The sequence below is a fragment of the Octopus bimaculoides genome, chromosome 7 (genome assembly GCF_046866305.1).
Source record: "Octopus bimaculoides isolate indiv1 chromosome 7, ASM4686630v1, whole genome shotgun sequence".
NCBI lineage: Eukaryota > Metazoa > Mollusca > Cephalopoda > Octopoda > Octopodidae > Octopus > Octopus bimaculoides.
Window position 1 is genome coordinate 37,370,599 of NC_142934.1, and position 21,539 is coordinate 37,392,137.

Consider the following 21,539-nt stretch of genomic DNA (forward strand, 5'->3'; position numbering starts at 1 on the left):
ACGAGGTTCTTCTTTGTTTACCTTCAAAAATGCCAAATTAAAATATAACAGTTCTCAAAAAAAAAAAAAACAGTCTATATTAGTAGTAAAGTTTTGTGGCGTTTCTTTTCTTTTCTTTCATTATTATTATTAAAAAGGTGGTGAGCTGGCAGAACCATGAGCATGCCTTTCATTCTTTTGGGGTTGATAAAATAAGTACCAGTTGAGCACTAGGATCAATGTAATCAACTAGCCCACTTTTCTATAATTTCAAGCCTTGTGCCTATAATAATAATAATAATAATAATAATAATAATAATAATAATAATAAAATGCTCGGATGCAGTACCAGGCAGTGGCTCTCATGGCTTCTGATCTTAATTGATTGGAAGTGTTATCAGAGAATTATTATTATTATTATTGAGTGAGAGAGCAGTGCATGCCATCAAAGTGACACTGGGGTAAAATATACGAAGCCCATTATACCCATCATGACTACCTGTCTGATAAGGGTACACCAGGCACATGCATCACAACTATATGCGTGTGACATGGTGATCTCACATCAAGATAAACAGCGCATGACCTCGCAGGTGGGGCCCAGTTAGAATTAACCCCTTCCCCAAAATTTCAGGCCTTTTGCCTATAATGGATAACAAAATTATTATTCCCATTATTAATGTTTTACTTCTAAAAGGTGGTGAGCTGGCGGAGTCATTAGCATGCTGGATGAAATGCTTAGTGGTATTTCACCTGTTGCTACGTTCTGAGTTCAAATTCTGCTGAAATTGACTTTGCCTTTCATCCTTTTGAGGTCAAAAAATTAAGTACCAGTGAAACACTGGGGTCAATGCAATCGACTAGTCCCCTTCCCACAAATTTCAGGTCTTATGACTATAGTAGAAAGGATTAGTTTTTTTACTTCTCAGAGCACTCAATCTTGTTTGCTCTGGTTGACCCTGTGAGAGAGGACAGTAGCCTGTTGTCAGAGATCTCGCAGTCTCTTTCCACACATTATAAGCTTTGATAATTGGATGTTAATTATCATGGAAGACATTCAACACCCAAGTACCAATCTCAGAATCCTAGCTGTCCCCAGCAGAGCAGTTTTGGGGGCTTGCTCTGCTCTCGTGTCAATTCTGATTTCTCTGACATATTTCTCAAACTTGGTTGTTAGTGCTCTACAACTACTGGGATGGCAGACACTTTCCTCACAGCCCACATTCTTGCAATTTTGTCCTTTAATAGTCTGTGCTTTTCCATCTTTTCTAGTTCTTTGTCACTTATGCATGCATCCCCAGGTATTGCAATATCTATAATCTTGATTTCCCTTTTTCCTTTATGAATCTTTTCCCTTTGAACAGTAGATCGAGAAATTCATTTTTTGTAACTAAACACTTTCGAACTTCGGACGCTAGTAGAATGTGTCATATAAAACATCTTTTACTCTTGGTGTTGTTGAGAAAAGTTTATATTTTTAAAGTTATTTTGTGTTAAAGTAGTCGTATTTTGGTACTTAGTGCCGTTGTTTGTCAACAACAACTATCGGCGGTGTATATTTCATTTGTCACTGTTATTTATGACATCATTCATGCATTTGTACTAGTTTTAGTCTTAGGGTTAGGGTTAGGGTTTTAGGGTTAGGGTTAGGGTTTTAGAGTTAGGGTTAGGGTTTTAGGGTTAGGATTAGGGCTTTAGGGTTAGGGTGTTAGGGTTAGCGTTGGGGTTTTAGGATTAAGGTTAGGGTTGGGATTTTAGGGTTAGAGTTACAGAAAAAAGTGAAACAGGAAGAATTTGGAGGGGGAGGGGGGCAAAAAAGTCTTTCTGAAAAAATAGTTGCTGAAAAACAGGGAAAAAAAACTAAAAGCAGTAGAAATGCATGAACGATTGAGGTGGTGCCATGAAGTAAACATGCTTCAGATACACTCGTTTATTCATACAAACGTAACTGAGATGAAATAAATAACAGTGACAAATGAAATATACACCACTGGAAGTTGTTGATAAACAACAGCAGTAATTTTATTCAGCTGAATACACGTCATTGATTGGTTGAAATTACTGAAATACAACTTTAACACGAAATAACTTTGAAAATACAAACTTTTCTCAACAACACTAAGAGTAAAAGATGTTTTATATAAGACATTCTACCAGTGTCCAAAGTTTGAAAGTGTTTAGTTACAAAAAATTAATTTCTCGATCTACCGTTCAAAGGGTATAAAGATCCTCCCTTATCTACCACAACAATGTTTGATCTCCAAGCATCAATTAGGGCATCACACCGGATTGCAAAATCCCACAGTATCTTATATTCATTGTTTTCAGTGACTCCTTCTGGTTCATGTTTGTTCTATTTTTGTGCTCTGTCCAGGCTGTTCTTTTTACATAGTCTCCAGTGAACAAACTTAGCCATGTTATCATGCTTCTTTTTGCAGTGTTTTTGAGCCAGCTTGCTACACTCACTCACAATATGTGAGATTGTTTCATTTTTGCTGCCACACATCCTACAAAGGGGAAGTTCGCTGCTCTTATCTATTTGGAACTTGTATTTAGTTCTCAGAGCTTGATCCTGGGCACTGCAAATCAATGCCTCAGTGCATCCTTTCACATCATGTTTTCTTAGCCATCTCCAAATGTTGGTCTTATCTTTTCCTTCGATTTCTCTGAGGTATTGCCCACGCAGTGATTTCATTTTCCAATTATTTATTCTTTCTTCTTCATTATGTTTCTTAAATGCTTGTGGGTGCATCACATTTTCATAAAGTTAATTCTAACAGCAGCAAGCAAGGATTATTATCATCATCATCATCATTATTATTGCTATTATTATTAAAATCTTGCAAAACAAATATATTATTATTATTATTATTATTATTATTATTGAGTGAGAGAGCAGTACATGCCATCAAAGTGACACTGGGGTAAAATATACGAGCCCATTATACCCATCATGACTACCTGTCTGATAAGGGTACACCAGGCACATGCATCACAACCATACGTACGCGACATGGTGATCTCATATCAAGATAAGCAGTGCATGACCTCGCAGGTGGGGCCCAGTTAGAATTTTCTTCAGGTCGAGTAGCCCAGCCCACTCAAAAGGACCCTGAATAATGTTTGTTTAAGGATGTTGAGCAAAACACCCATGTTTTCAAAGGTGAATTATTCAAACCCCTAAGAATTCCTCTCAACACATGGCTATGATGCTCCTCCACTACTTCTGCTCGTGATCAGAGATGCACATATCGTCAGCCACCAAGGGACATGCTCAACTGGTTAAGGTCAAACAATTGACAAGCAAATCTGTGGTATTGAGCAGAATATTTGCTGTAGCCCATCTTTTTATACCAAGACAAAACAATGTACATATCATTATTATTATTACTATTACTACTACTACTGCTGCTGCTGCTGCTGCTGCTGCTGCTGCTGCTGCTGTTGTTGTTGCTGCTGCTGCTGCTGCTGCTGTTGTTGTTGTTGTTGTTGTTGTTGTTGTTGTTGTTGTTGTTGTTATTATTACTATTAAGGTGGCAAGCTGGTAAAATAATTACCACACTGGACAAAATGCTTAGTGGCATTTCTTCTAACTTCATGTTGTGAGTTCAAATTCTGCCAAAGTTGACTTTGCTTTTTATCTTTTTTGGGTCTTTGAGCTCTGGGGTCGATGTAATCAACTAGTCATCTCCCCTCAAATTTCAGGTCATGTGCCTATAGTAGAAAGGATTATTATTATTATTCCTTGTGAGCCATGTTGGTTGTCAGGTGCTGATACTTCCAAATGTGCCAATCACTTTACATCTACTTTCTTTATTGTCCACTTCAATTCCTCATAGTTGTTCACTATTTCTTCTTTCTCTGTGATCCTGTTGTCACCAGGACATGCTATGTCAATTATCATGCAAGTTTTTTTTCTTTTTTGTTCACTGTAATAATGTCAGGCTTTCTTGCTTTGGTCACTCTCGTGTTGTTAATTCTGCAACACACAGTTAATCCTCAATGCTTGTTCTTGTGTTATGCATATAAGTGTTTCTGTTTCTATCTTCAGGTCACTCCTCCCCATCCATAGCCACTGGTTTTCTGTATCTGTCTTGGTGCTCATATCTCTTGCAAACTGACTGTATATTTTCTTTCTTTGCCATGCTATTTCATTTTATGTGTTCTTTTCTTCTTTCAGTTTCTCTTTCTTTACAGAATGGTCAATTTTGATGATGCCAGATTTCACAAGTTTCATCAATTGTTCCACAGCATTTTTTACATACCATCCTAAGCTGGTTTTCTCTGCTTCAACACAATTCTGGCAACTGATCATACTTCTCCCACCCTTTCTTCTGGACAAATAGAATCTGTCAATGTCACTCTTGGAATGGAATACTCCATGCACTGTCATTAATTTCCATGTCTTTGTATCCATGCTCATCAGTTCTCTCTTTTGCCAGTTTATGATTCCAGCTCTATACCAACATGATGCTATTGCCCATATATTTACTGCCTGGATTTTATTCCATCCAGTCAATTTTGAGCGCAACACCAATCTTAGTCTTTGGAAATAGTCCTTCCTTAGCTGTGCTTTCATTTCCTTCTCTATGATTTCATTGAAATTTAGTGTACCAAAATACTTATAGTCTTCCTTTACAATTTATTTCATCACTTCTCTGTTTGATAATTCTATCCCTGCCAGGGATTGTACTTTCCCTCTTTCCAGGCTCATTATACTTCACTTCTCGAGTCCAAATTCTTAAAACAGTGGACTGTATTCACCAGAGAATTCACTTGTACCTTATCCTTTCCATATAGCTTTAAATCTTTCATGAAGAGGAAATGGTTGATTCTTTGAGTTTTTCCCTTTAACTAATATCCTAGGTTCATTTTCCTCAGCACCAAGGTCAGAGAGATTATACAAAGTACAAAAAGCAATGGAGATAAGCTATCTCCTTGGAAAATCCCTCTCCTGATGCCCAGAGTGCTCTAGCTTTGTCCGTACAATGTCAACTCAGTTTTCCAACCCATCATACTTCTCTTCAGAAAACATGTTACATTCCTTGCGATTCCAAACATATCTAAGTACTCAATGATCCATGAATGTGAAATCATATTGTAAGCTTTGCAGTAATCAATTCAGGCCATTCCCAGATTTGTTCTCCTTTGCTTACAATTTTGCATTACCATTTTGTCTTTCGATAATTGAGGTTTGGTACTTCTGCATCTCCTCCTACAACCTTGTTGTTCTATTAGTAAAATGTCATTATCATGAAAAAATTTGTAAATTTCTTCTGAAGTCTCTCCTGACAGTAACTTCCTCATTAATGGAAGGCAAGAAATTGGCCTGTAATTGTTGGTAGCATTTCCTTTTGATATATCCTTCAAGTACAGCACTGTTCATCCTTTGGTCAATCACCCCAGAAATTCTTCTTCTCCATCAATCCATACATTAAATGTACTACATTGTTCGGGGTGCTTATATCTTATTATTAACACATTGAGCTGGCAGAATTTTTGGAATACCAGACAAAATGCTTATTGTCCATCTTTACATTCTGAGTTCAAATTCCACTGAGGTCAACTTTGCCTTTCATCCTTTTGGGAATCAATAAACTAAGCACCAGTAATGCACTGGGGTTAATGTAATTGACAATGCTCCTCCCCAAAAATTTCAGGTCTTGTACATATAGTAGAAAGGATTATTATCTTTAATAATAAAGATGTTGCACAATATCCAATATTATGATATTGTAGATTGAAGATATTGTATGTATAGGGGATTTATGTCTGTCACAACAAGGACCTCAGACAGTGTGTGTGCAGTTCCAAGTAAAGATGACTTTTGCAATACATCAAAATTGTCGGGTATTTCTAAAGTGTCCAGATGCTTCTTCAGGTTGAGTGGTATTGAACTCAATGATTCAATGACAACAGGAACAACCTTTGTGTTTAACTCTCGTCACTGCCACCGCTTGGCAATCTCAATTCTCAGATCTCCATATTTATTGACCTTTTCGTTTTCTTTCATGACAATATGTTGATCTCTTGGAACTGTCATGTCAATTGTTAGGCACTCTTGCTTATCGCCTCTTAAAGGCTACTATATCCAGTCTTTGGTGCACTAACACCTTGAGCTAGCAGAATTAGTAGCATTTTTTTCAGCTCTTTACATTCTGAGATCAAATTCCACCAAGGTCAATTTTGCTTTCACCTTTATGGGGTCAATAAAAGTAATGGAGTAGTAGTAACTGACTAGTCCCATCCCACTAAAATTACTGGACTAGTGCCAAAATTTGAAATTCATTATTATTATTATTATTATTATTATTATTATTATTATTATTGAGCACTGAGCTGGCAGAATTGTTAGCATGCTGGATGAAATAGAAAAAATTATTATTATTATTATTGAGTGAGAGAGCAGTGTATGCCATCAAAGTGATACAGGGGTACAAATATAACGAAGCCCAATATACCTATTGTGACTACCCATCTGATAAGTGTACACCAGGTACATGCATCACAACCAAATGAATGTGACATGGTAATCTCATATAAAGATAAACAGCGCATGACCTTGCAGGTGGGGCCCAGCTAGAATTTTCTTCAGGTTGAGTAGCCCATCCCACTCAAAAGGTCCTTGAATATGGGTTGTTTAAGGATATTGAACGAAACACCCATGTTTCCAGAGGTGAATTATTCAAACCTCAAAGAATTCCTCTCAATACATGGCTTATGATACTCACCAACTACTTCTGCTCATTACATATTGTCAGTCACCAAGGGACATGCTCAGTTAGTTATGGTCAAACAACTGATAAGCAAATATGTGGTATTGAGCAGAATATTTGCTATAGCCTATCTTTTACACAAAGAGAAAACATGTACATCATAACACTTCCAATCAGTTAAGATCAGAAGCCATGAGAGCTAGTGCCTGGTATTGCACCAGGGCATTATTATTATTATTATAAAGGTGATGAGCTTGCAGAATCATTAGCATGCTAGACAAAATGCTTAATGGTATTTCACCTGTTGCTATGTTCTGAGTTTAAATTCTGCCAAGGTTGACTTTGCCCTTCATCCCTTCGGGGTCGATAAAATAAGTACCAGTTGAAGACTGGGGTCAATGTACTTGATTAGTCCTCTCCCTACAAATTTCATGCCTTGTGCCTGTAGTAGAAGGGGTTATTATTATTGTCTACTCATCCCCTATGTGTCAGCCCTAGTGGCTAATAAATGAAATTATTATTATTATTATTATTATTATTATTATTATTATTATTATTATTATTATTATTATTATTATTATTAAATAGCAAACAATGTAGTTAAAAGTGTGAAAATGTCTTTTATCAGTACTAAAGATTTGAGTAGTTATTAAACAATGAAATAAATTAGTATGAAGTGGAAATATGGTATCCTTGTTAGTCTTTACTCAACAGTGAGAAATAATAACATGACTGGGTAGGAAGGGTAATAGAATTTTATACTAGTTTAAAATTATTGTGGATCAGTTACTGAAGGGAAAATACAAATATATAGATATTTCCTGAAGGTGATACTTCAGCCTACAATTAGATGGAATTAAATGAAATGGTTGAAATGGAGTAGGGAACTAAACGAAAAATGTTCTGGAATGAGAGAATTTGGACAAAGAATTTAGCATAAAATGTGATGATTTAAGATACTGTCAATGTTGACAGAAGATGAAAAAGTGAGTGAATTAAGTGCTTATTTGATTTAATATATTTAATGTCCGCTTTCCATGCTGGCATGGGTAGTACATACATGCAGAAGTACAGGTACACACACAGACATACATCAGTTGTATGTCTGTGTACACTGTAGCACTGATTTTTTAATATATATGTATATTTTGTCACAATTAAACAATTTTTCCCCCAGATTCTGAGGATCATGAAGGAATGCATTCTTGCTACAGATTTGGCACTGTTCTTTGGTAACCGTGATAAACTAAGGAAAATAGTTGATGATTCAGCTTTCATATGGGAAGATGAGGAACACAGGTTAGTTTCTATGGATTTTTATAAGAAATGATGTCTATGCCAAAGTTAGTGAATCGTTTTATCTTCTTCATTACAATATATTATGCTTTTTTCAAGTTACTTTGAATAAATATTTAACTTTGTAGTAATATATTGATCTCTAACATTCGCACATGACCAGAAAGTTTGTGGAAAAGAGAGTATGATTAACTGACTTGACTCTAAAAGTACATCTGCTTAACAGCTAGGTACAAGCATAGTGGAATGGTTTAGAAGTTCACTTCACAGTCATGAGGCATCAAGTTCAATCTCATGGTGCAGCACTTTGAACAAATGTCTTCTAAAATGGCCCCTCTTCATCCAAAGCCCTATGAATAAAACTAGATTGACAAAAAGGGTGGAGAAGCTGGTCAGATAGACAATGCCTGTGATTCATAGGAGAGCCAGCCTGGACCAACATAGTTTTACAGTGGTCCTGGTAAAAGATTACTTTAAGGTAATCTTCATTAATGTAGATTACATAATATATGAAGATTACAGTGTGTGTGTGTGTGTGTGTGTATGTGTGTGTGCTTGTGCCTGCGCATGCACATGTATGTGTGAACAAGTGTCACTTTTAAAGAAACAGTCCCAAGTTCTCCTGCAAAGGCACAAATTTCAATTCTATTTATTTCAAATATAGAAACTAGGTGACAGTCGTTTAATAATGTAAATTAAGGTTGAAAATAAGATTAATCAATACATCAGCTTTAACTATATTAGCAAACTAAAAACTTTAACATTCGGCATTTTAATTTAATAACGGCAAGCCAGTAAATGAAAATTGTTTTCAGATCAAAAACAGTTAAAATCCAAATACAGGAAATAGATATATATTTATTTTCACTATTTTTAACGTTTTTAAGTGCTAGGTCAAAAATGGCAATGCATCTATCTGTATATTTTCAGAAAACTGCTGCGATCTATAACAATGACAGGAGCCGATTTATGTGCCAGTGCTAAACCATGGGAAATTCAGAGAGAGACTGTTAAAGTGGTTTTTGAAGAATTCTATGCACAGGTAATTTGTTTAAATTTATAAGATCAAATCTTTGTTGAATCACAATTTGTAGGACCAGTGTATATTCCCAGAAACATTAGCTTTGTTAATGGATACAACTCTGGGACGTCTATTTCCTGAATTTGGTGCAGCAAACCAGAGAATTATTTGCCAATTTAGCAATATTGCAGCAACATATAGTGCTAAATTTACCATCACCCAAGCAGCTACCACCAGTTTCAAATTATACCAGCCACAACATCTACCCGCTCTATTAAATTATACTCTCCATCGAGTTAAATTTGATGACTGGCACCCATGCCAACGTCGCCTCCCTAATTGGACACAAAACTCAGCTTGCGAAGACTTATTGGGGCAAGCGAAAGCAAAATTGTGATGGCATCTGTGCCCGCGGCATATGTAAGGACTTTCGAGTGAGATCGTTGCCAGTGCCCCTGGACTGGCTCTTGTGCGGGTGACACATAAAATACACCATTTTGAGCATGGCCGTTGCCAGTACTGCCTGACTGGCCTTCATGCCGGTGGCATGTAAAAGTACCCACTACACTCTCTGAGTGGTTGGCGTTAGGAAGGGAATCCAGCTGTAGAAACTCTGCCAAATCAGATTGGAGCCTGGTGTAGCCATGTGGTTTCACCAGTCCTCAGTCAAATCGTCCAACCCATGCTAGCATGGAAAGCGGACGTTAAACGATGACGATGATGATGATGATGATATATATATATATATATATATATATATATATATATATATATATATATATATATATATGTACCTTTCCTACATTGGACACTAAACTCCGCTTGCAAAGACTTGTTGAGGCAAGTGAAATCGAACTAAATTCGACGACTGGCACCCCTGCCAACGTTGTCTCCTTCATTGGTCATGAAACTCAGCTTGCGAAGACTTATTGGGGCAAGCGTAAGCAAAATCGGGATAGCACCTGTACCCAGCGTCGCCTTTCTGGTACTTGTGCCCGTGACATGTGTAAGGATTTTCGAGCAAGATCATTACCAGTGCCCTTGGACTGGCTCTTGTGCGTGTGGCACATAAAATACACCATTTTGAGCATGGCCGTTGCCAGTACCACCTGACTGGCCTTTGTAGGATTTTCGAGCGAGATCATTGCCAGTGCCCCTGGACTGGCTCTTATGCGGGTGCCACATAAAATACACCATTTTGAGCATGGCCATTGCCAGTACCGCCTGACTGGCTGTCATAGAATTTTCGAGCGAGATCATTGTCTGTGCCCCTGGACTGGCTCTTGTGCGGGTGGCACATAAAATACACCATTTTGAGCGTGGCCGTTGCCAGTACCGCCTGACTGGCCTTCGTGCGGGTGACATGTAAAAGCACCCACTACACTCTCTGAGTGGTTGGCGTTAGGAAGGGCATCCAGCTGTAGAAACTCTGCCAAATTAGATTGGAGCCTGGTGTTGCCATCCGGTTTCACCAGTCCTCAGTCAAATCGTCGAACCCATGCTAGCATAGAAAGCGGATGTTAAACGATGATGATGATGATGAAACTCTCCCCACACTCTTGGGAGTACCAGTGTCTTCTCATTTTTCTGTGGGTGAGGAACATAGTGATGCGTAGTTGCTGGTGCTGCCTTTTCTTCTTTGTAAGGAAATTTTTAAAAACTTCCATGGCTCCATCAATTGCATTTCTGAACTGCAATGCACGAATCATCTGGAGGTCTTAATCTTCCACCATTCTCTGAAGTTCTTCTGCCATTTTTTCTAGAGTTGAGAGGCATTCTAGTGACAGGCCGACTTCTTCTTTCCCTGGATCCTCTTGTTGTTCTTCTTCTTCCTCCTCACTCGCTGACTTCTTCATCTTTCTCAGATCTTCATCCATTAATGCATCTGAGTGGGCCTCGATCAGATTATTAACATCCTCAGTAGTCATATCAGTGAAACCATCTCCTCCTAACAATTTTGCCATCTTCACTGCCTTATCTTCTGCAGAGTGGTGGATTTTGTCAAGAGAGAATCCTTTATAGTCGTGGACTGCTTCTGGCCACAATTTCTTGCAGCTGGCATTTAAAGTTTCATTCTTCATCTCCTTTTTGGCCTTCTGAATATTTTGGAGACACATTACAATGGTATACTCATGCCAGTACTCCTTCAGTGAGAAGTTACCATCCGAGTCCATAACCTTGACCAAGTGTTGTAGGAAGTTTCACATATAGAGCACCTTAAAAGCACAAATAATGCCTTGATCCATGTGCTGGAGCAGTAATGTAGTGATTGGCAGTAAGAATTTGACTATTATGCCCTCATACAACAGATCAAGCGCATGACCTCCAGCATTGTCCATTAAGAGAAGCACTCGGAATTCCAGTCCTTTTACAGTGAGATAAACCTTGACTTCATGGATGAAACACTGGTGAAACCAATCCAATGTCAGTGGTTTCATTATCCATGCCTTCTGGTTGTGCATCCAATGCACTGGCAGCAAGTTCTTATTTTTGTTTTTGAGGTCCCTTGTGTGTTTGGTCTTATAAATAAACCCTGGCTTTTAACCCACAGCAATTCCACACATTATAACTGTGACGCTATCTTTGTATGCTTTAAATCCAGGAGCTCTAGCCTCCTCCTTCAAAATGAAAGTCTGTGATGGCGTCCATTTCCAAAAGAGACCAGTCTCATCCATATTGAAAACATGCAAATATCCACCCTCCTCAACAATAGTCTTGAACATTTCATTCACATACTTCTCAGCGGCATTTGTCTGCAGAGGCAGCTTCTTCATGCTGGGACATACTCTTAGGGTTGAACCTCCTTTGAAATTTATCAACGCAGCCCTTGCTGGCATTAAATTCAGTTGGTTTGGTGGGAGATGCCTTAGATGGTCCTGTTTCAGGGTCGTCTGAGTTGTTGTCACTGCCATCAGAAAACTTGTTGTACAGCTGTCTGGCCTTCTCACAGATGGTGTTAGTAACCAGTACAATGTTCTTCCTGCAGTCACTGAGGCAAAGGGCTAATGCAGACTCCATCTTTACAATGGCCTTATTGCAGGAAGTTACCATCCTTTTCGCTGTCTTGTTAAAAATCCCTTTTGCCATCGCTCTCATATTTTTTCCGTCCTTCTTGATACAGTAAACAGTAGATTCTCTGATGCCATAATGGCAACCTACATCCACATACCTTCTCCCTTCCATGTTGAGAAGTCTCACCTTCTCAGCTATTGTAAGCATCTTCCTCTGGCGCTTGGGTTCACTGCCAGAAGCCTTAGAAGGTGCAGAATATTTGGGCAACATCGTAGGACTTGAAATAAATTCACAATTTTATACACAAATGCAAAACAACACCACACACTTGCCTCCCAAGTTTGGTCCTCCATACAGTATGTGTGATTATTTGTTTACTCATCTGCAGTACACTACATTTTAATTAATGTATTATACAGTGCAGTACTGTACGGTATTTTTATTTATTAATTTATTAATTTTTAGGCATGAAAATGCTTATTTTAGCATAGAAATAAGTAATATCTGAAACAACATAAATCCTTATCAACCATAGAAACCTGCGATATACTGAGGAGTCAATGATATAAATTTACATATATTAACCAGAAAAATCTGCAATGTACTGAGGGCGTGATAGGTGAACCATGATATGGCGAGTGATTACTGTATATATGAGGGAAATATAGAATTGCTTAGGTAGATACAAAATAAAACTTAAATGTTTTCTGTACATACATACATACATTCATACATACACACAAACAAACAAACAAACAAACAAACAAACAAACAAAAATCATCAATTCAGTGCAAACATAACAAATCTGATATTGTTCTATGGGACAGGGAATAAAAGTCATGTTGTAGCAGTCTGCTGCCCAGCAGATGTGAATATACAATCAAAAGTCCAGGAAAAAGAGAACGTTCATGGGCAAATTAATGCAGCTCTTGTACTCTGACTATGAATTCTCATTTGTACCTACCATCACAAGTGCATTAGTTTATGTACTAACAAATTTGCACAAAAACCTAGAAATACTCGATTTCATGCAAAAAGAGCAAAAGAAACATAGATTCTCCAAATCCAATCTATTAGTAGCACACTGAAGATTTGTAAGACATTCCAAAATTTCTCCTTCTGAGATTGTTACATGAATAGATGCATCGACAGTTCAACCAATATACCAACTCAACCACATATTTACAAACACCAGGAACTTTCTTAACTCAAAAAGTTTTGCCGCAACTGGTTTGAACTCTCTCTAGAAGAACTAAAATTAAACTTAAAGAAAAGTCAGACAGATAAATAAATAATACAAATGAGGAATGGATTTGTTGGTATTGTACAGCTTACAGTTGTTTTAATAATGTGTGGGCAACAAATATAACATGCTTCATAAGATGGATGAAAACAATAATATTGTCATATTAATTATATAATGTGCATTTCATAATGATTGACCCACAGCCATTTAGTTGTAACCGAGTGAATAAACAAAATACAGTTACAAATTGCATATATAGGAAAATCACAATAATCTTTTGGGAGGCTGTTAGCTGATTCTGGAAGGAAGAGTTAATGTTAGAAGTTTCAACCTCTTACGTAAATTAAGGCATGCATCTAAGATCCTTGTGTATGCTCACAAAATTGCGAATTCATACAATATAAATATTGACTCTTATAACTTGATCCACAAAGAGCTCTGTAGTTGCTATAAGCATACACCTACCTCTAAGTTGAACCAAATCAACTGTACAAGTCTCAGTATTGTTATAAACTTTGTCTAGCTGAGAAGGCTGAATTCTATGCACCTAGGGCTTCATATATAAATCTTAAGGACCACAAACCCTGAGTTCGAGTGCAAACCTACAGTAAGGCTTATCTGCCCATCTAAATTAGTTAAAAACTTATAGATAGAATAATTACTATGTTTAAATCTAAAACTACACTTAGCTTATTGTCTGATACCACAGACATAGATTGACTGAGAAACTTGGAAGATAAGAAGTTTGATAAATTTTTACAATTAGATATTTCCAACTACTATTCATGTATAATCCCTATCTGCCTTAACAAAGTTATTTGCTTTCTCTATGAGAAACTCTCACTTGTCTCAATCTGATTGTGGATGCCATAATACTAGCCTCTAAAAAGACTAATTAAATTCAATAATAAACTTTAGACCCATAGGGATAAACACAGGAACTTCTATATTACCATGGAATTAAGTGATTCAGCACAGTTTACCAATCTTTTTGGTATATACTTGCTATAATAACTTAAATGCTAATTTTGGCGAATAGGTGATGGCCTATACAGAGATGACACTCTATTCTCTACCTATAGGGCAGAATAAGAATTAGAAAAAGTTGTTTAACCCTTTTTTTACCATATTTTGGTCAACATATCCTGCTTTTGTTTGAATTAATTTTTGAAACAATGAAGTATTATCAAGCTGAGGAACAAATTAGCATAAAATTTTTATGGAAAATTGTAATTTAGACCACTTTAGAATACTAAGTTTGTCATAGAACCTGGGACAGTCTCAGATGGGTTGATATCAAAAGGGCTAAACTTTTTAAGAACTTTGCACAGTCTATTACAATGACTGAGAATCACAGGCATTCATGTTCAAATCTGTCAAAATATCTGAAAAATAGGTAGATGCATTATTGTTTGGATACATTTTGTTCTGTGTGCACCCCATGAATTATACATTTTTCTTTCTAATATTCAGGATTTAAAGATTTGGATTTGACACTTGTGAATTTAATGTTATTTAATTCATGTCTGGGTTGCTAGCTGACTAGTTTAAAATCAGAAGACTGAGCTTCATATCTGTTTACAACTGAAATTTTTGTACTAAAGGCTATTTTTGGTTATTGTTATTTGAACTGAATAATGTTTACAGAAACTAATTTCAATTGTCCCTTATAGTAGAAGAGTAAACTCAAATTCCTGGAGTGACAGGGAGTGTAAATTTGCTTTTAAAAAGTTGTCAAGGTTTAAAAGTTTATAAACTTGCATTTTAATTGATTATATCCTCCACTGAAATTGTGTTGATGTTTGTAATCAATATGTACCAATATATCAATGTACAACCTTTATAAAATGAATCATATTTCTTGTAGGGAGATGAAGAAAAAGCTCATGGTTCAGAACCGATGCCTATGATGGACCGAGAAAAAAGAAATATTCTACCAGAAACTCAGGTTAAATCATTTCTGTTGAGTTTGCTTTTTCCCTTGATTTAGACTAAATTTGGCATGCTGATTTCAAAGCAACAGTCAGTTTTCTTATATCATGTCAAGTTTTTTTTTTTCTAGACCTTACTCTCTGAATAAGCACAATCGTCTTTCTTTTGTCTGTAAGTAGTAGGGCTGGTCAGCTGCTTTTATTATTTTATTGATAATATTGGGGAACATTTTCTTGCTTTTTGAAATTAGTCCTACTTAATTTGATGGTGCTGGGTTCAGAAATACCCTCAGAAATGTTCTATCATGTCAAATGTTTTGTTAAACAGGAATTAATTTTTTTACTAAAAAATGTCAATTTTGCCATTAAATGCAATACTGAAATAAGAAAATAACGCAAGCATTTAGGATAGATATTTCTGTCGAACTGGAGTTTCAGTGATACAAGGAGTGGACTTCCTCTTTGCTGCTTTGCGTGAATAACTTGCATCACAACAGTCTCTTTGCAAAGACTAGCAGTCAGCCATCATATTTGTGTTCCATCTACCTTGATGTCTTGGTGGAATCTTTCTCCTTGCTCATCACTTATTGCACTATGATTTTCAGGGAAGTAGTCCATTTGACTTTGCAGGAAATGCACTTTTACACTCACGTTGCAGCCCAGTGCTTGAAAACTGGTTAACAGTGTCTGCACAAGTTCTTAATAATTTGATGGTTTCCTGTTTCCCAGGAGATCAGACACAACAGCAGCAAAAGCATTCCATGCTCATTATGCAACACCAGACATGGTCACTAAAAACTGCTTGTCCTGCAATAGCCACCTAATCTGTGATCTGGCAAACACACAAATCTTAGTTTTCTCAAGCTGGAAACTTCTGCTTAAGTATTTGAAACAGTTACTGTCTCAGTGTTTCAACACATTTTACACACTATACAGGGTGCTCAGACTTTCTCTTGATCACTCAGTTTCATGTCAAAATATGTAAGGTAAGCTTTTTACACAAAATCTGTGATTTTGTTTTGTTGCCTAGGTAAAGTGTAACATCCAGAAATATAACACAAGACATTGAGGTTGTTTTTACCTTTTCTTCTCTAACAACTGGCCATATTTCTGGAATACAAAATATATTCAAGCCAGTCATCACCTGAGAGAAGCATTTTCAGATCTGTCAACAGTTATAAAAGGAAACAAATGCAGATTTGTGATGGCAAAGTTCCATAAAGAGCGTACATACCATGAAGTTCCTTCTACAGTTTTTTGACCATGCTTACAAAAAGTGAATTTGACCCATGTGACCTCACAATTAAAATATTAAGGGTGCATTCAAAAAATTAATTTTCATAAGAAATATTGAAAGGTTCAACAAAACATGTCTCACCTGGTTTGCAGTGATAGTTACTAGATTGAGCACAGCGTGGGCACATGTGCAGACAAATTCCACAAATATGAGACATGTGATGTCAAGGACCACAGAAATGTATTGTTTATTAACATATAATTGTATAAAGAACATTTCTGTCATCATCAAGAAATTCAAAACTGAGTGGATTGAAAATAGTGGAAGCTGCTTGAGTTTGATGCATTTTATTTGCTGAACGTATTTAAATCATGACTTTTGTTTTCACTTTTGTAGTTGCCTTTATTTTAAATGATATTGAAAAACTATGTGATAGAGCAAAATGGATTTCATTTTTAAAATCAACACTACAAAATTATTAGGAAACACCAGACAACAAAATTTATGGGCCCTTTTTTAGAATTTCATCAGGACAAGTTGAAAAAATCATTGATATTGGACTCAGATTTTTTGAAACCACTGATACATCTGTCCATATATTGTAAATCATAAGGTAAAAAGTACTTGGCTAGAGAGTTATCTCGTTTGTCAACACACACCTAGTCACTTGTATATACATGTTCTCACACACCTATGCACATACACATACACATGGACACCTATGACTGCAAGAACTAATGGGGAAACAAAAGAGAGAGTAAAAGAGGGAAGAGGAGTAAAAGAAGGAAAGAAGCACAGGAAAAATTCCCAAAGACTTCTAAAATCCTAAAAAGATTTAGTAAAATTTCCAAGGAAAAATTCTGATGAAAATTGAATATAAAAAAATTTTCAGGTCACAAACTTACAAAGGAAAGGTGAAGTTGTTTCTCTGGATCAAAAAAGGCTGTGAATTTTCTCTTGCAGATGCACTATTAAGATTAGATTTTGAAACATGAGAACAAAATGTTAATATGCTATCTCATTTCAGGTTGGATTCCTTTCTTTTATTTGTTTACCATGTTATCAGCTGATGTCAGATCTACTCCCAGAAACCACTACCATGGTCAATGGAGTTAAGTAAGTAACAACATTTCTAACATACAGATGGTTTTTGGCAGAACTGACTAAGACAAATCTTCTTGAAAATTTTACTAAATAGTTCTGAATCCATATCTTGGTGGCAACAAACTAACTATCTTTCCATTGGTTATGACAAGGGTTCCAGTTGATCTGATCAATAGAACAGCCTGCTCATGAAATTAACATGCAAATGGCTGAGCACTCCAGAAACATGAGTACCCTTAACATAGTTCTCAGGGAGATTCAGCATGATACAGAATGTGACAAAGTTGGCCTTTTGAAATACAGATACTACTTATTTTGTCAGCTGAGTGGACTGGAACAACATGAAATAAAGTGTCTTGCTCAAGGAGACAACGTGCCATTAGGTATCAATCTCATGATCTTGTGATCTTGAGCTGAACACAAAAACCATGCACTTTCTGCAAATAAACTAAATAGAAATGCCGAGTGGGTTACATTGGAGCCAGTTTAATCAACTGTATGTCTCACTTAACATTTGTCTTGTTAGAAGAAACATCTTTTGCAGAGATTTGTTTTTTTAGTTTATTTTATTAAATCCTGGTTTTTATTAAAGTTTACTTAGTGTTTCTTACTTGTGTTGTCTTCTGTAAAGTTTGCTCTGTAAAAAATCTGACAGAAGTCCTCACATTGATTGCAACTTTGTTGATTAATATAAGTACCAATAATTATAATGTGTTCAATTCAATATCTCTTCCTACCAACAATTGACTTCCTATCTCAGTAAGAAATGAACATTTAAAGGTGTTGTGTTTTTAAGATAATGAATGATCATAATTAACAAATCTGAATGATGAATTTTGTTTTGATAAATGTTAAAAAATGAACTACCCATAATTTTTAAAGGAAGAGATATGGGATGAATGAAGTTCATGTTCTTCTCAAAAGTGATATAATTGAAGTAACTTACCATCTTCCTTGTTCTACAATGCATTTGTTGAAGACTTACAATGAAATCTCAGAAGAAATAACATCTCAGAAACAGTAAAGCACTAAACATTGACTATTTCTGCTTTTTCCTGATCTTGTCAACATTATTTTCACATATAAATTTTTCTATGTGGACATAGGTTAAACAGGTTACAGCAGTCTAAATCAGCTCCTATTTGGTGGTATGACAGTGATGGGTTTAGCAGAAAGAATCAAGTAGTAGATTGAGCAATAGAAGAGAGAAAATGATATGCAGCTTTATGTGGGAAAACAGTGATAAAAAGAGGAGTAATATATATATATATATATATATATATATATATATATATATATGTAAAAAAAATCATTATTGAAAGACTGCCATTAGAAATAACTGATAGCTTAGAGTAAATTTAAGCTGAAACCACATAACATTGCATTTCACTCTAGATGAAGTCCTTTCCTGCAGTAGCCAAAAATCTTTGGTCAAAGCATATAAAGTCACAAGTCTTTCCATTTCTATTCTTTTAAAATACTTGTACACTCTTAATTCTCAGATTGTTAACCTCATTTTTAGAGTTAAAACGCTGATTTAAAAATATTTACATTAAAACTAACGTCTGAAGTAGTCTGAAAGCTTATAATCACTTAGCAATAACTCATCTCAAATATTTAAACATTTAAGTCTGTTGGTTTTAAAAGAAAAAGAAAGAGTAATGCTATTATTCAGGGTCTAACCTGTATTTGAATTTAGGTAAGATATGATTATTTTTCAGTTACTTTTCCTTTCATTTTCATTTGCAGGAAGAACTTAGAAAACTGGGAAATTTTAGCAAAAGAATGTAAGACTAATGAGGAGACAGAAACCAGTTAAAGAGATGATATTAAGAAACCAGATGAAATATGAAAAAGACAGAAACGAGCTGGATTGTGCATTTTATCAAGAATATGAATTTAATTGAAGATAATAAATATGTTGCTTAAGTTTCTTCACCTTGCAGTATTGAGTTGTGTTCTAAGTTCAAACCTTGCTACGGTGACTTTCACCCTTGTGAGGTTTGATGAAATAAATACAATTCAAGTCCTAGAATTGATTGTGCTGTTCCACAAAATTTGTGACTGTTAAAAGTTATTATATTTTACTTCTTACATCTCTTGATCTTACTTACTTCAGTTAATCCTATGAGAATTGACAGCAATTTGTTGTCAAAGGTCTCTTTCCACAAATTATAAAACTTGGTACCTAGATGTTAAGTATTGTAGAAGATACTTAACACCCAAGTACCAACTTCAGAATCTTTGCTGTCCCCAATAGAGCAGTTTTTTTTTAGCATGCTCTACTCTTATGTCAATTATGATTTATGTGACTTGGTTGTTAGTGCTCCAAGTGCCCCTACAGCTACTGAGATGACAGTTACTCTCTCTTCATTGCCCATATTTTTACAATTTTGTCTTAGTAACTTGTTTTTTTTTTCACCTTTTCCAACTCTTTGTCACTACACATGCATCCCCAGGTATGGCAATATCTATAATTTTAGTTTAATTTTTCTTTTTATCCACTACAACAATGTCTCATCTTTGGGTATCCATTAGAGAGTCACAAAATCTTAGATTCATTATTTTCAATGACACCTTTTGGTTCATGTTCATACCATTTCTATGCACTTCTCACACAATCTCCAGTAAACAAACTTATCCTGTTGTCATGCCTCCTTTTTTTTTATTCCTTTTGGGCTAGTTTGTTATAACATGTGAGATTGTTTCGTTTTTGCTGTCACACATCTTACAAAGTGGCGATTCACTTCTCTTATCTATCTGGAACTTAGTGTAATTAGTTTTCAGAGCTTGTTCCTGGGTACACCATTTCAAAGCCTTGGTGCATCCTTTCAGATCACTTTTCCTTAGTCACCTTTAGGTGATGGTCTTGTCTTTCTCTTCGATTTGAGTGTGTCACATTTTTGGTAGGTATTGTGTTGTTATTTCTAACAGTGGCAAGCAAGGGTTCAATTTGCTGCTTGACATGCCATCCCAGACTGTTTTCCTCGTTGACAATACAGATCTTGCATCCTCCCTTGTTCCTAGGCACAATATTGCTTTTAGAGTGCAGTTCCTTGTTCACTGTCATCACTTTCCTATTTTTCTATCTATTTCATCAGGGAAAAGGCCCTGCAAAAAGTTGCTTCCTCTCAAACTTCCCCATGGACAAGTAGAGGCTCTTGTACAGTTGCTGCCTATAGTTGAAGTCCTGGTTAAAGGAAAGGTGTTCAAAGCCCTCGTGGATATGGGCCATACAATGTCTCTCATTACCCCAAAGGTGACTAAAAAGGGGAAGGGGATGAGTAGTGTTAGGGTGGTCAACTGCAGGGAAATTAGATGTAAGGGCAATAGTGAAGTGGAGATGGCAGTTCAGGGCACAACACTAAGGCTGTGAGTAATTGTGATCAACCATGTAGTAGATGGAATTGATGTGGTGATGGGCATGGATGTGATCTACCACCTAGGAGGTATTATTGTTAGTGGAGACATGGTTTCTTCTGATGGTGCAGGGGCATCATGCACTGTGAATCTGCAACAAGAGAGTGGGCAGAGCCCCAGGGAGATGGTTGAGTTGCACTGGAAAGGGGAGCCCCCAATGCTGAGGAACAGGCTGTTATCAGCATACCTTGAAAGGAGATGCCAGAACTGATTTTGAAGGAAAGTTAGAGATGGATCAAAGAGGATATACTCATCCCATGGAAGAAGGAAGTGAAGAGCAGAGTGCTGCCACTAATGGCAGTGGTGCAGCCAACAAAGGGCAAGGTCAGACTGTACTGGACTTTTGAGAGCTGAATGGCCACGTATTGTGTCACATGGGTGGTGAGGTAACTGATGTCAGTGGAGAGATGTTGCAAGAAAGGAGACAGATGATAAGGGCTGCAATAATTGTTGACTTAAAGTCAGCATATCTGCAGCTCCACATGAGCAAGAAATTGTGGAAGTATCAGCTAGTGAGACATAAGGGCCAGACATATTGGTTAACTAGACTGAGTTTCAGGTTGAATTTTGCACCAA

At 36.4% G+C, this 21,539-nt stretch overlaps 1 protein-coding gene across 5 annotated transcripts in view; it reads left to right on the top strand.

Annotated features, from left to right (window-relative positions):
- LOC106869668 (putative 3',5'-cyclic phosphodiesterase pde-5) overlaps positions 1-19,486 on the top strand; it is a 362,634-nt gene extending 343,148 nt beyond the window's left edge. For all 5 annotated transcript variants that reach the window (XM_052969509.2, XM_052969510.2, XM_089355202.1 and 2 more), the window contains 5 exons: positions 7,873-7,994; positions 8,922-9,033; positions 15,139-15,219; positions 17,467-17,555; positions 19,293-19,486. In XM_052969509.2, the coding sequence (XP_052825469.1) occupies positions 7,873-7,994; positions 8,922-9,033; positions 15,139-15,219; positions 17,467-17,555; positions 19,293-19,362 (474 nt within the window). In that variant the 3' untranslated portion in view covers positions 19,363-19,486. The remainder of the gene's footprint in view (positions 1-7,872; positions 7,995-8,921; positions 9,034-15,138; positions 15,220-17,466; positions 17,556-19,292) is intronic.
- The last annotated feature ends 2,053 nt before the right edge of the window (positions 19,487-21,539 follow it).